Genomic DNA, 12,845 nt, shown 5'->3' on the forward strand with positions numbered 1-12,845 from the left:
ATTTTCACTTCATCAACATGGAGAATGACCAGCGTTCTCTGCAACATGCATACGTGTTTTTTCCTCTATGGTGTCCCTCTTCTGTCTCTACTCCCACTTGGGGTTCTAGAGTATAGTGTGTCAAGTAACTCAGGAACTTGGTACACTTACAATTATAATTTTATTATAAAGAATACAACTCAGAAGCAAATAAAGATGTATAAAGGGCAAGGTTTGGGAGAGCCCCAGACATGGAGCTTCCATGCTCTCTCCCCATAGAGACAGGGTATGCCACCTTCCCAGTATAGTATGATCACCAGCCAACATGTGCTTTGGGATCAGGAGTTTTTATGGGGGGTTCATTTCATAGGCATGATTGATTAAATCATTGGCCAATATAAAGGAAGTCAATCTCCAGCCCTCCTTTCATACCAGGAGAACAGGCTGCCCCAGTATTCCAGGCCTCTAATCCTGTGGTTATTCTCTCTGGTGACCAGCTCCATCCTGAAGCAATCTATGGGGTCTTGGCCATGACTCACACAATTGCTTTATTTTTATTTATTTATTTGACTGGGCCAAGTCTTCGTTGCAGCATGTGGGATCTCCCTTGTGTCGTGTGGAATCTTTTGTAGTGGTGTGCGGGCTCTAGTTGTGATGCATGTAGAAGGGCCCATTTTTTCGAAGGAATAAAGGAGGGTAATTAGATGAGCTAACTCCCTTAAGAAGGCCAAACTGGTGCATCTTCCCCTCCTTTCACAATTAAATTTCCCTAGAGAACTGGTGATCCCTCAAATTCTACTCTCAGTCTTAGAGTGCCCTTCATGCCTGTGGTCAGGGGCTTGCTATGTGCTTGCTGCGGATGTCACTTCTGAGATTAAAAGCACTTCGGTGAAAGAGGTTTCTCAAGATACCTGTACTTCACCCTTTTTTAATCTTCTTCATTACTTTAAAACTATAGAAATTGTTTTGGCTCCAGAGAAAATGCAGACGTGAAACAAGAAAAATGTGCCATCAAATCACTGGGTTTGACATCTTGTTGACAGCTGTCAGACCATTTCACTCTGTTAAGGAAGAGTTAAAATAATTACAGATATAATTCACTTATTGTGCCTCATTTTATTGGGCTTTGCAGATACTACTTTTTTGGTTAGGTTTTACAAATTGAAAGTTTGTGGCAATCCTGCATAAGTCATCAGTGACATTTTTCTGACAGCATTTGTTTACCTCATGTCTCTGTGTCAGGTTTTGGTAATTCTCACAGTTTTTCATGTTTTTATTTTTTTATTGTTATATATATTTTTGAAGTTTCTTTGGTGGCTCAGTGGTAAAAAACTCACCTGCCAATGCAGGAGATAGTCTCGATCCCTGGGTTGGAAAGATCCCCTGGAGAAGGAAATGGCAACCCACTCCAAGATTCTTGCCTGGGAAATCTCATGGACAGAAGGAACCTGCCAGGCTACAGTCCATGGGGTCGCAAAAGAGTCAGAAACGACTCAGCGACTAAACAATAACTCAGTGGCTAAATATAACAATGTATTTGTTATATATTTTTCACTATTACTATATGTGTTATTATTATATGTATTTGTTATATGTATTATATGATCAGTGACCTTTGATGTTACTATTGTAATCATTTTGGGGTGCCACAAACCACTTCTATATAAGAAGGTGATATTAATTGATAAATGTTGTTTGTGTTCTGACCACTCACTGACTAGCTGGCCATTCCCCTGTCTCTCTCCTTCTCATTGGGCTTCCCTATTCCCTGAGACAGGACAATATTGGAATTAGACAAATTAACAATCTTATAATGGCCTCAAAGTGTTCACAGGAAAGGAAGAGTTGCATATCTCTCACTTTAAATCAAAAGCTAGAAATGATTAAGCTTAATAGAATATATGTGTTAGTCACTCAGTCGTGTCTGACTCTTTGCGACCCCCATGGACTATAGCCTGCCAGGCTCCCTTGTCCATGGAATTCTCCAGGCAAGAATACTAGAGATTCCCTTCTCCAGGGGATCTTCCCAACCCAGGGATTGAACCCAGGTCTCCCGTACTACAGGAAGATTCTTTACCATCTGAGCCATCTGGGAAGCCCAGCTTAATAGAAAAGGCACATCAGAAGCTGAGATGAGCTGAAAGCTGGGCCTCTTTTGCAGATTAGCCAAGTTCTGGATGCAAATAAAAAGTTCTTGAAGAGAATTAAAAGTGCTACTGCCGTGAACACATGAATGATGAGAAAGCAAAATAGTACTGATATGGAGATGATATATTGTTGATATGGAGAAAGTTTTAGTGGTCTAATTAGATCAAAAAAGCCACAACATTCCCTCAAGCCAAAGCCTAATCCAGAGTAAGGCTCTAACTCTCTTCAAATCGATGAAGCCTGAGAGAGGGGAGGAAGCTACAGAAGAAACGCCTGAAGCTAGCAGAGGCTGGTTCCTGAGGTTAAAGGAAAGAAGCCATCTCTATAACATGAAAGTGTAAAGTGAAGCAGTAAGTGCTTTAAGACACCCAGAAGATCTAAGTAAGACAATTAGGAAGGTTGCTTCACTAAACAACAGATTTTCAATGTAAGGAAACAGCTTTCTATGGGAAGAAGATGACATCTGGGACTTTCATAGCTAAAGAGGAAGTACATGACTGGCTTCAAAGCTTCAAAGGCTGACTTACTTGTTAGGGGCTAATGCAATCGGTGACTTAAAGTTGAAGCCATGGCTCACTTACTGTTCTGAAAATCCATAGGGCCCTTAGTGTTAGTCGCTCAGTCGTATCTATCTCTTTGCAACCCCATGGACTATAACCTGCCAGGCTCCTTCATCCATGGGATTTTTCCAGGCAAGAATACTGGAGTGGGTAGTCATTTCCTTTTCCAGGGGATCTTCTCAACCTAGGTATCAAACCTGGGTCTCCCACATTGCAGGCAGACTCTTTACCATCTGAGCCACCAGAGAAGCCCTTAAGAATTATGCTAAGTTTGTCCTACCTGTACTCTATAAATGGAACAATAAAGCCTGAATGACAGCACATCTGTTGACAATATGCTTTACTGAATATTTTAAGGCCATTGCTGAGACCCATTGCTCAGGAAAAGATTCCTTTTAAATTATTACTGTTTGTTGGCAATGCACCGGTTATCTGAGAGCTTTGATGGAGATGTACAAGATAATGTTGCTTTCGTGCCTGTTAACACAACATCCATTCTGCAGCCATGGATCAAGGAATAATTTCCACTTTCAAGTCTTATTATGTAAGAATTATATTTCATAAAACTATATCTGCCATAGATAGTGATTCCTCTGATGGATCTGAGCAAAGCAATTGAAAACCTTCTGGAAATAATTCACTATTCCAGATGTCATTAAGAACATTTGTTATTCATATAAAAAGTCAAGATATTGATATTAACAGGAGCTTAATAAAAGTTGATTCTAACCCTCAGGGATGATTTGGAGGAGTTCAAGACTTCAGTGGAGGAAGTAACTGTAGATGTGGAAATAACAGGAAAGTTAGAATTAGAAGTGAAGCCTGAAAATGTGACTGAATTGCTGCAATATCATAATAAGACTTTAATTCATGAGTTACTTCTGAAGGATGAGCAAAAAAAGTGATTTCTTGATATGGAAACTATTCATGGCGAAGATGCTGTGAAAATTGTTGAAATGACAACAGAGGATTTAGAATATTATATTAAGTTTATAATAGTTGATAAAGCAGTGGCAGAGTTTGAGAGGGTTGACTTCAATTTTGAAAGAATTCTGCTATGGGTAAAATGCTGTCAAACACCACCACATGTTACAGAGAGACCATTCATGGAAGGAAGAGTCAACTGATGTGCCACATTCATTGTGTTCTTATTTTAAGAAATGGCACAGCCACCCCCAACCTTTAGCAACTACCACCCTGATCAGTAAGCAGCCATCAGTACTCAAAACTCTCCACTAGCAAAAAGATTACAATTCACTGAAGACTCAGATGATGGCTAAAATTTCTATCAATAAAGTATTTTTAAATTAAGCTATGTATATTGCTTTTTTAGGCATAATGTAAGTACACAATTATTAGACTACATTAGACTACAGTATGATATAAACATAACTTTTATATACCCTAGGAAACAAAAAAACTCGTAGCTCACTTTATTACAATGCTTGCTTTGTGCTAGGAAACATAAAAACTCATATAGCTCACTTTATTACAGTGCTTGCTTTGTTTTGGTGGTCTGAAACCCAACCTAGAATATCTCCAAGGTACGTGTATTAGTTCTTTGTTATGCCTTTCAAATAAGAAATTCCAACAACCCCCAAGGGAATTGCTAAGACAGACATAAACTATCAGGCCTGAGCACATCGGGCTACTTGAGTTTCCAAGTTGATGGAACCACTTTCTCAACCTCTACCTACAGGCTCATCTCCAAGAAAAGATGCATTGATTCAGGGGCATAACTAAGTTGTTGGCTAAATAATTGAGTTTAGTGGTCTCTGTTCTCTATTCAGTCGCTAAGTCAAGTCCAACTCTTTGCAACCCCAGGGACTACAGCATGCCAGGCTTCCCTGTCCTCACTAGCTCCTAGAGTTTGATCAAATTCACATCCATTGAGTCTGTGATGCTATTTAACCATCTCATCCTCTTCTGCCCTCTTCTCCTCCAGCCCTTCATCCTTCCCAGCATGAGGGTCTTTTCCAATGAGTCAGCTCTTCACATCAGGTAGCCAAAATTTGGAGTTTCAGCATTAGTCCTTCCAATGAATATTTGGGACTGATTTCCTTTGGAAAGTTTGGTTTGATCTCCTTGCTGTCCAAGGGACTCTCAGGAGTTTTCTCCAGCACCATAACACAAAAGCATCAGTTCTTTGGTGCTCAGCCTTCTTTATGGTCCAATTCTACATCAGTACATGTCTACTAGAAAAACGATAACTTTGACTATATAGACCTTTGCCAGTAAAGTGATATCTCTGTTTTTTAAGATGCTGCTTAGGTTTGTGATAATTTTCTTTCCAAGGAGGAAGCATCTTTTAATTTCATGGCTCCAGTCACTGTTTGCAGTAATTTTGGAGCCCAAGAAAATAAAATCGGTCACTATTTCCACTTTTCCCCCTTCTATTTGCCATGAAGTGATGGGACCAGATGCTATGATCTTAGTTTTTTGAATGTTGAGTTTTAAGCCAGCTTTTTCACTCTCCTCTTTCACCCTTATCAGGAGGTTCTTTAATTCCTCTTCATTTTCTGCCATTAGGGTGGTATAATATGAATATCTGAGGTCATTGATATTTATCCCAGAAATCTTGATTCCAGCTTGTGATTCATTCAGCTTGGCATTTTGCATGATATGCTCTGCACACCTAGGGCTTCCCAGGTAGCACGGGGTAAAGAATCTGCCTGCCTGTCAGAAAGATCCCCTGGGGGAGGGCTTGGAAACCCACTCCAGTACTCCTGCTGGAAAATTCCATGGACAGAGGAATCTGGCAGGCTACAGTCCATAGCGTCACAAAAAGTCGGACATGACTGATCACTTACATATACACTCTGCATGTAAGTTAAATATACAAGGTGACAACATACAGCCTTGTTGTACTCCTTTCCCAATTTTGAGCCTCTCCATTGTTCCATGTCGAGTTCTAACTGTTGCTTCTTGGTCTACATACAGGTTTCTCAGAAAGCAAGTAAGGTGGACTCATATTCCCATCGCTTTAAGAATATTTCACAGTTGTGATCCACACAGTCAAAGACTTTAGTGTAGCCAATGAAGCAGAAGTAGATGTTTTTCTGGAATTCCCCTGCCTTCACCATGATCCGACGAATGTTGACAATTCGACCTCTAGTTCTTCTGCCTTTTCTAAACCCAGCTTGTACATCTGGAAGTTCTCAGTTCATGGACTGCAGAAGCCTAGCTTGAATGATTTTGCACATAACCTTGCTAGCATGTGAAACGAATGCGACTGTGCAGTAGTTTGAACATCCTTTAGCATTGCCCTTCTTTGGGACTGGAATGAAAATTGACTTTTTCCAGCCTTTTGGCCACTGCTGATATTTCCAAATTTGCTGATATAGTGAGTGCAACACTTTAACAGCATTATCTTTTAGGATTTTAATGGCCTAGGGACCTAAAATTTTGCATCAGTCACTTGTCTGATTCAATGCATCAGAATATACATGTATTCAGTAAGTTTTTTTATTTTTAAAAGTATTTTTTTGGCCTTCTATGGTTAGCATCCTCAAATAAAAGCACAACCTCCAGAAATATATAAATCAGTTGATTTATACAGTGTCTTTTGCTTTTGACCCTGGATTCACTTTAATGAAAAGTAAATGTTCCCTATTCAGGGACAGAATAAGAAAATTGTTGTTTGTCAAACTCATCTTCAGGGATCCTGATTCTCTCTTTACGTATCTTTCTCTTTCCCTTAGGAGTCTCCCTTGTCCTCTAGGGTTCCTGGTTCCCTCAGAGTCTGGCTGCAGGGCCCCCTACCAATCTTGTGCTTATGGCCTGTATTCACCCTAAAGAATAAATAACGCTTTGAAATATTTATAAATAAATAATTAACTCACCTTAGCATTCAATGTGCTTAGCAGTGGAAGTTTAATATTCTAAATCAATTGTGCAGTACAAGAAGCAAGTATAATATAAAATCTCCTACTTCATCTGTAGGAAGATCAACCCTGCATATGTCTGTCAAATGCCTAAGTCCCATATGAAAATTTTAGCATCCAGCATTTTATGAAATTTAGTTCATGGAAAATAAATCATCACAATGCTTTTTTAAGGCCCAAATGATCATTTTCAGGTCAAGGAATTTAAATGGTATAAATCTACATCTTTTAAAATATCACCAACACTGTAACTAATAAAAACAATTAATCATCTGTGTATATGTCAATTAGGAATTTACAGTATTACATTTCCCATGAAGCGTATAAGTAGCTTTATTTCTATTTTAATAATAGTAATGTCATTTTGGAGAAGGAAATGGCAACCCACTCCAGTGTTCTTGCCTGGAGAATCCCAGGGATGGGGAAGCCTGGTGGGCTGCTGTCTGTGGGGTCGCACAGAGTCAGACACGACTGAAGTGACTTAGCAGTAGCAATGTCATTTTATTTAACAAGCTATTAATGATATTATTCTTTTACTTTATTCTCAACATGTTAAAATAAAATTCATAAGAGTCTTTCAATCAAGCCCTCATACAGATTGTCTTATTTCTATTTGTAGTCCCAAAGTCTCCCTTTCATTCAGGTTTGAAGCACAAGCCTCATCTTTAACTTATCCCAAGCCACCCCATGCTGCCTACAAATTAATGTTTCAGAAACAGAATTCCTGTTACGTTAATTCCATCTAGGAAATAGAAAGGGAAAGCCAATGCCCCAGTCCATTAGAAGTAAATTAAGTGCTAATCCTTTCTCTTGCAGTTTAACATCATCCAAGATATGCATCAGTTCAGTTCAGTTCAGTCGCTCAGTTGTGTCCGATTCTTTGCGACCCCATGAACCACAGCAGCCAGGCCTCCCTGTCCATCACCAACTCCCAGAGTTCACCCAAACTCGTGTCCATCGAGTCGGTGATGCCATCCAACCATCTCATCCTCTGTCGTCCCTTTCACCTCCTGCCCTCAATCTTTCCCAACATCAGAGTCTTTTCCAATGAGTCAGCTCTTCGCATCAGGTGGCCAAAATATTGGAGTTTCAAGATTCAGCATCAGTCCTTCCAATGAACACCCAGGACTGATCTCCTTTAGGATGGACTGATTGGATCTCCTTGCAGTCCAAGGGACTCTCAAGAGTCTTCTCCAACACCACAGTTCAAAACCATCAATTCTTTGGCTCTCAGCTTTCTTTATAGTCCAACTCTTGCATCCATACATGACCACTGGAAAAACCATAGCCTTGACTAGACAGACCTTTGTTGGCAAAGTAATGTCTCTGCTTTTGAATATGCTGTCTAGGTTGGTCATAACTTTCCTTCCAAGGAGTAACCGTCTTTTAATTTCATGGCTGCAATCACCATCTGCAATGATTTTGGAGCCCAGAAAAATAAAGTCTGACACTGTTTCCACTGTTTCCCCATCTATTTGCCATGAAGGGATGGGACCAGATGCCATGATCTTAGTTTTCTGAATGTTGAGCTTTAAGCCAACTTTTTCACTCTCCTCTTTCACTTTCATCAAGAGGCTTTTTAGTTCTTCTTCATTTTCTGCCATAAGAGTGGTGTCATCTGCATATCTGAGGTTATTGATATTTCTCCTAACAATCTTGATTCCAGCTTGTGCTTCTTCCAGCCCAGGGTTTCTCATGATGTACTCTGCATAGAAGTTAAATAAGCAGGGTGACAATATACAGTCTTGACGTACTCCTTTTCCTATTTGGAACCAGTCTGTTGTTCCATGTCCATTTCTAACTGTTGCTTCCTGACCTGCATATGCATCACACACCATACATACCTCTAATTTGCAGGTGCTTTTGCTATTATCAACTATGATTTTTGTTGTTGTTGTTCAGTTGCTGTGTCATGTCCAACTCGTTGTGACCCCATGGACTGCAGCACCCAGGTTCCCTTGCCCTCCAGTATCTTAATGAAGTTTCCTTAAATTCATGACCATTGAGTCAGTGATGCTATCTAACCATCTCTGATTTTTATTAGTTAATATTACTGACTACTGACTATATATTAGGTAGTGTCCTTAAACTTCATATAAATTATCTTAGACAACCTCAGGATAACTCTATTAGACGAAGTTTGCTGGGAGAGGTCACAGAAATTCTCTATTTTCTGTAAGTTGTGACATAGTGAAACATTCCTGTTTGTAGCTACTTGGCCTACTAATTCTTTGGTGACCATATCTAGATCTTCCCAAGCAAGTCTGATTTCAAACTTTCTGCCCCTCATAATCAGAGGCATGGTTCAGAGGAATTGCAGCAGAAAATATATCAGTAAAAACTTTAAAGCCACACATTGACATACTGTAAAGATCATGATGAAGAGATGTTAGAGAAAGCAGACAAAGGAAACTGAAGTTCTCAGACAGGTGTTGCCTTGTAACATGGGCTCTGCCACTAAATGTAGGCCACTCCCTTTTGTCCCCTGATCTTGGGACTAGATCATATGTCCTAACAGTGGTCTTATGGGGCTTCCCTGGTGGCTCAGATGATAAGGAATCCACCTGCAATGTCAGAGACCCAGGTTCAATCCTTGGGTCAGGAAGATCTCCTGGAGGAGGGCATGGCAACCTACTCCAGTATTCTTGACTGGAGAATTCCATCTGTCCTCTCCCCTTCAAGAGTATCCTCCACTTCAAGAGTATCCTCTCTCCTCTTTCAAATCTCCTTGAATGCAAAGAGCCAATGTTTGATAAACCTTATCATAATTAATGGCTTTTCAGGTGGTACTAGTTGTAAAGTATCCACCTGCCAATGCAGGAGACACAAGAAATGCAGGTTCTGTCCCTGGGTTGGGAAGATCTCCTGGAAGAGGAAATAGCAACCCACTCCAGTATTCTTGCCTGGAGAATGTCAAGGCCAGAGGAGCTTGGCAGGCTACTGTCCATGGGGTCATGAAGAGTCTGACATGACTAAGCAACTGAGCATGCGGTCATGCTATCATAGTAAAAAAGTTTTGCCCATAGTAGCCACCTTTAAATCTATTATCTCTTGTGATATTTAGCCCAAACAAAAATGGAGTTCTTCAATATTTGTGCTCAATTAATTTACAATTGATAAGATCACATAGTAAAAAATCATTGATATTTCAATTTTATCTGATAAGACTACATTAAAATAAGATTTATGCAAACAGTAGCTCAGTTCATAAAGAATCTGCCTGCAATGCAGGAGACCCCGGTTCAATTCCTGTGTCAGGAAGATGTGCTGGAGAGGAGATAGGCTACCCACTCCAGTATTCTGGGGCTTCCCTTGTGGCTCAGCTAGTAAAGAATCTGCCTGCAATGTAGGAGACTGGGTTCGATCCCTTGGTTTTGAAAATCCCCTGGAGAAGGGAGAGGCTACACACTACAGTATTCTGGCCTGGAGAATTCCATAGACTGTATAGTCCATGGGGTCACAAAGAGTCAGACACGACTGAGCAATTTTTACTCACATGCAAACAGAATGCAAGAATATTGAATATGTTCCTCATTACTTGCTGTGGGAGTTTTAGTAAAACTTGGTTTATAGGTAGAAAGATCTTTCAAAATGCTCATACACTTTAAAAAAAAAAGTGTTTATTTATTTGACTGTACTGGGTCTTAGTTGCAGCATATGAGTTCTTAGATGCGGTATTGGGATCCAGTTCCCTGAGCAGGAATCAAACACAGGCCCTCTGCTTTGGGCATGTGGTGCCTTAGCCACTAGACCACCAAGCTGCTGCTGTTTAGTTGCTTTAGTCACGCCCTACTCTGTGCGACCCTATGGACTGCAGCCTGCCAGGCTCCTCTGTCCATGGGATTCTCTAGGCAAGAGTACTAGAGTGGGTTTTCATGCCCCACTCCAGGGGATCTTCCTGACCCAGGGATTGAACCTGGGTCTCGCATATTGCAGGCGGATTCTTTACTGCTGAGCCAAGGAGGTCCCTCTTTAGTTTAAAAAGCAGTCCAATCATGAATTATTGATACTGAAGATCTGCTGATGTTATTTGGCATTGGGGGGAAAAAGCAGAAAATTCATGAGCTGGATTGTCAAATGGCAAATAACATACCAAGATGACTAGTTTATGGTGACTTTAGAAAATTCCAAAGAACAAAGGTTTATCTCTCTAGAATACCAATGCAGAGTCTCCAAGTGCTGAAAATGTTCATGTTATTTTACTTCTGCAATGTGTGCCTTATACAACACATCCCCCAAAGGACACCAACTCAGTAAAGTTATATGAACTTGAATAACAGCTTTTGGTTTTATAATAAATACACAAAGCCAATTAAGAAATAAAATATGCAACCTTTTAAGGCTTTTTATCTAAGCTGCTCTTATCTTAGTTTCTCCACACCAAGTCTGTACTAATGGGTGTTTCTTTCTGTAGGGAGATAAAGAAGCTGAATTAGGGCTTCCATTTTCCCCGCTTTGCGATCGGAAGTCAACGATGGTGGCCCAGTCCCAAATAGGTAATACTGACAACTGGTGGTCGTGGAGAGCGAGTGTGAGCCTGTTAGTTTTCAAATGGACACACAATGTTGTTCACTCATGAAAATCTACTCCATATGCATGATAGATTTAATCTTTAGACTGATCTATATGCGGGTGAATGGTAAGAATTTTGAAACGTTCTCACAAAATGAATCAACAGAGCAGGGTTGATAAATAATTATTATTCTCTTTGTAATCCTTTTATAAAATACAGAGCTTTCTTTTCTTTCTGTGCAAGAGACAGCATTTTTTGTTGTTTTGTTGCTGATTATTTTCTGTAATTTAATTCTTTATATATGGAATAATCCAATGAAAATATTAATGTATCTGTTCTGTTATCACTAAATTTGAATAATATGCCTAATGTACTAGCTCATAGTCTTTTGGGAAAAAAATTCTTAGGATATGAATATGTTAGGGAAACCAACAACAGGAAGTTTGTAAAATGATATTGCTCCCAACCTTATTTATTCTTTTCATTTGTGTTTATGTTGGGAACTTCAAATCCAGCCCATGATTAAAATGTATTATTGCTATTGTTAATATATTAAAATGGTATTCCCTGGGCTAGCACCTTCATTTCTGGCATATACGACCAATAAATGAAAGACTCACCGCCTTAGCGCTGTAGTTGGTCCTGCACCAGCTCCTCCAAAGTGGTGATCACCTGTCAGAAAGCTTCTTGCTCTCACCTTTCCCCCTTCCTACCCGAGTTCCAATAGCTGTTTTCCTAGCTGCCATCACACAGGTGCCTCTCATCCTTTACAAGGTGTGAACATGGCAGGTTAAGGGCCTCTGTGGTCAGACTGAGAAAAATCAAGTTTCTGAGGCTTGTTGCTGTACTGCAATTGCTGCCATGTTAGTAAAGGTGACTCATTCGACAGTCTCTAGATCCCAAGCATTTAAAACCATAGGCAAAACTTGAAAGAACACCCTGGTGGTCAATTAACATTGACTTAACTTGGAGTCATCAATTAAAACACAAAACTACTGAGGTTTTTTGAATTAAAAATGTACCTTAATATACACTATGGTGAATCCAGTTATTTGAAATGGGCATTACTTTATCCAAGTTTCTGATGAATAGGATATTTTTGAAATGTAGATATTTCCCAGGACACTGTCATTTAAAAAGCATCCCCACAGTGTTCTCTTATATTCAGATGATGGTCTCTTGCTCCCAGTTGTGTTTAAGGCAACAAACATTTGATTTCCAACACCACACTTCTCCTGGGCCCTCAGGTGTTGAATGTACACAGAGCTTGTCTTCTTCTCCACCTAAACACAGGTAGTAAATGCTCCCTAGAGGACCATGCCCCATTCTCTGTGTGTGTCCTTTTCTAGTTCGATGAGTACTTTAAATGGAAAAGTCTTTATGCAGTCCTGACAACTCAAAGTGGTGGGATTAATGCTGTCTCCCAGAGATGTTACTGTTCCCTGACAGATTCAACAGAATACACCCACGCTCTGTGAACTAACATTTTATATCCTGAGAATAATAAACAGCTATGTGAAATATTATCTCACTGGCAGAAAGCTCTGACTAATATAGTATGAGGAAAAAAAAAAAGTGGTTGCCTTTCTGTGGCTTGAAAAAACAGTTCAACTATTTAGTTTCTTTGGAGCTTGGATATTATTTCTTGTTAGTCAATAACAAAATTCAACAAACAAGTGAAGATTTTTTAGAAAGGAGAGTGATCCCTCTCATTAACATCGAAAAACAAATAGACTCTGGTTAGTCTGAAATTATTGTTAA

The 12,845-nt window shown here is 39.7% G+C and overlaps 1 protein-coding gene across 3 annotated transcripts in view; it reads left to right on the forward strand.

Annotated features, from left to right (window-relative positions):
• PDE1A (phosphodiesterase 1A) overlaps positions 1–12,845 on the forward strand; it is a 316,405-nt gene that overhangs the window by 253,384 nt on the left and 50,176 nt on the right. For all 3 annotated transcript variants that reach the window (XM_055572013.1, XM_055572012.1, XM_055572011.1), the window contains exon 11: positions 10,986–11,067. In XM_055572013.1, the coding sequence (XP_055427988.1) occupies positions 10,986–11,067 (82 nt within the window). The remainder of the gene's footprint in view (positions 1–10,985; positions 11,068–12,845) is intronic.

The sequence above is a fragment of the Bubalus kerabau genome, chromosome 3 (genome assembly GCF_029407905.1).
Source record: "Bubalus kerabau isolate K-KA32 ecotype Philippines breed swamp buffalo chromosome 3, PCC_UOA_SB_1v2, whole genome shotgun sequence".
NCBI classification, from domain to species: domain Eukaryota; kingdom Metazoa; phylum Chordata; class Mammalia; order Artiodactyla; family Bovidae; genus Bubalus; species Bubalus kerabau.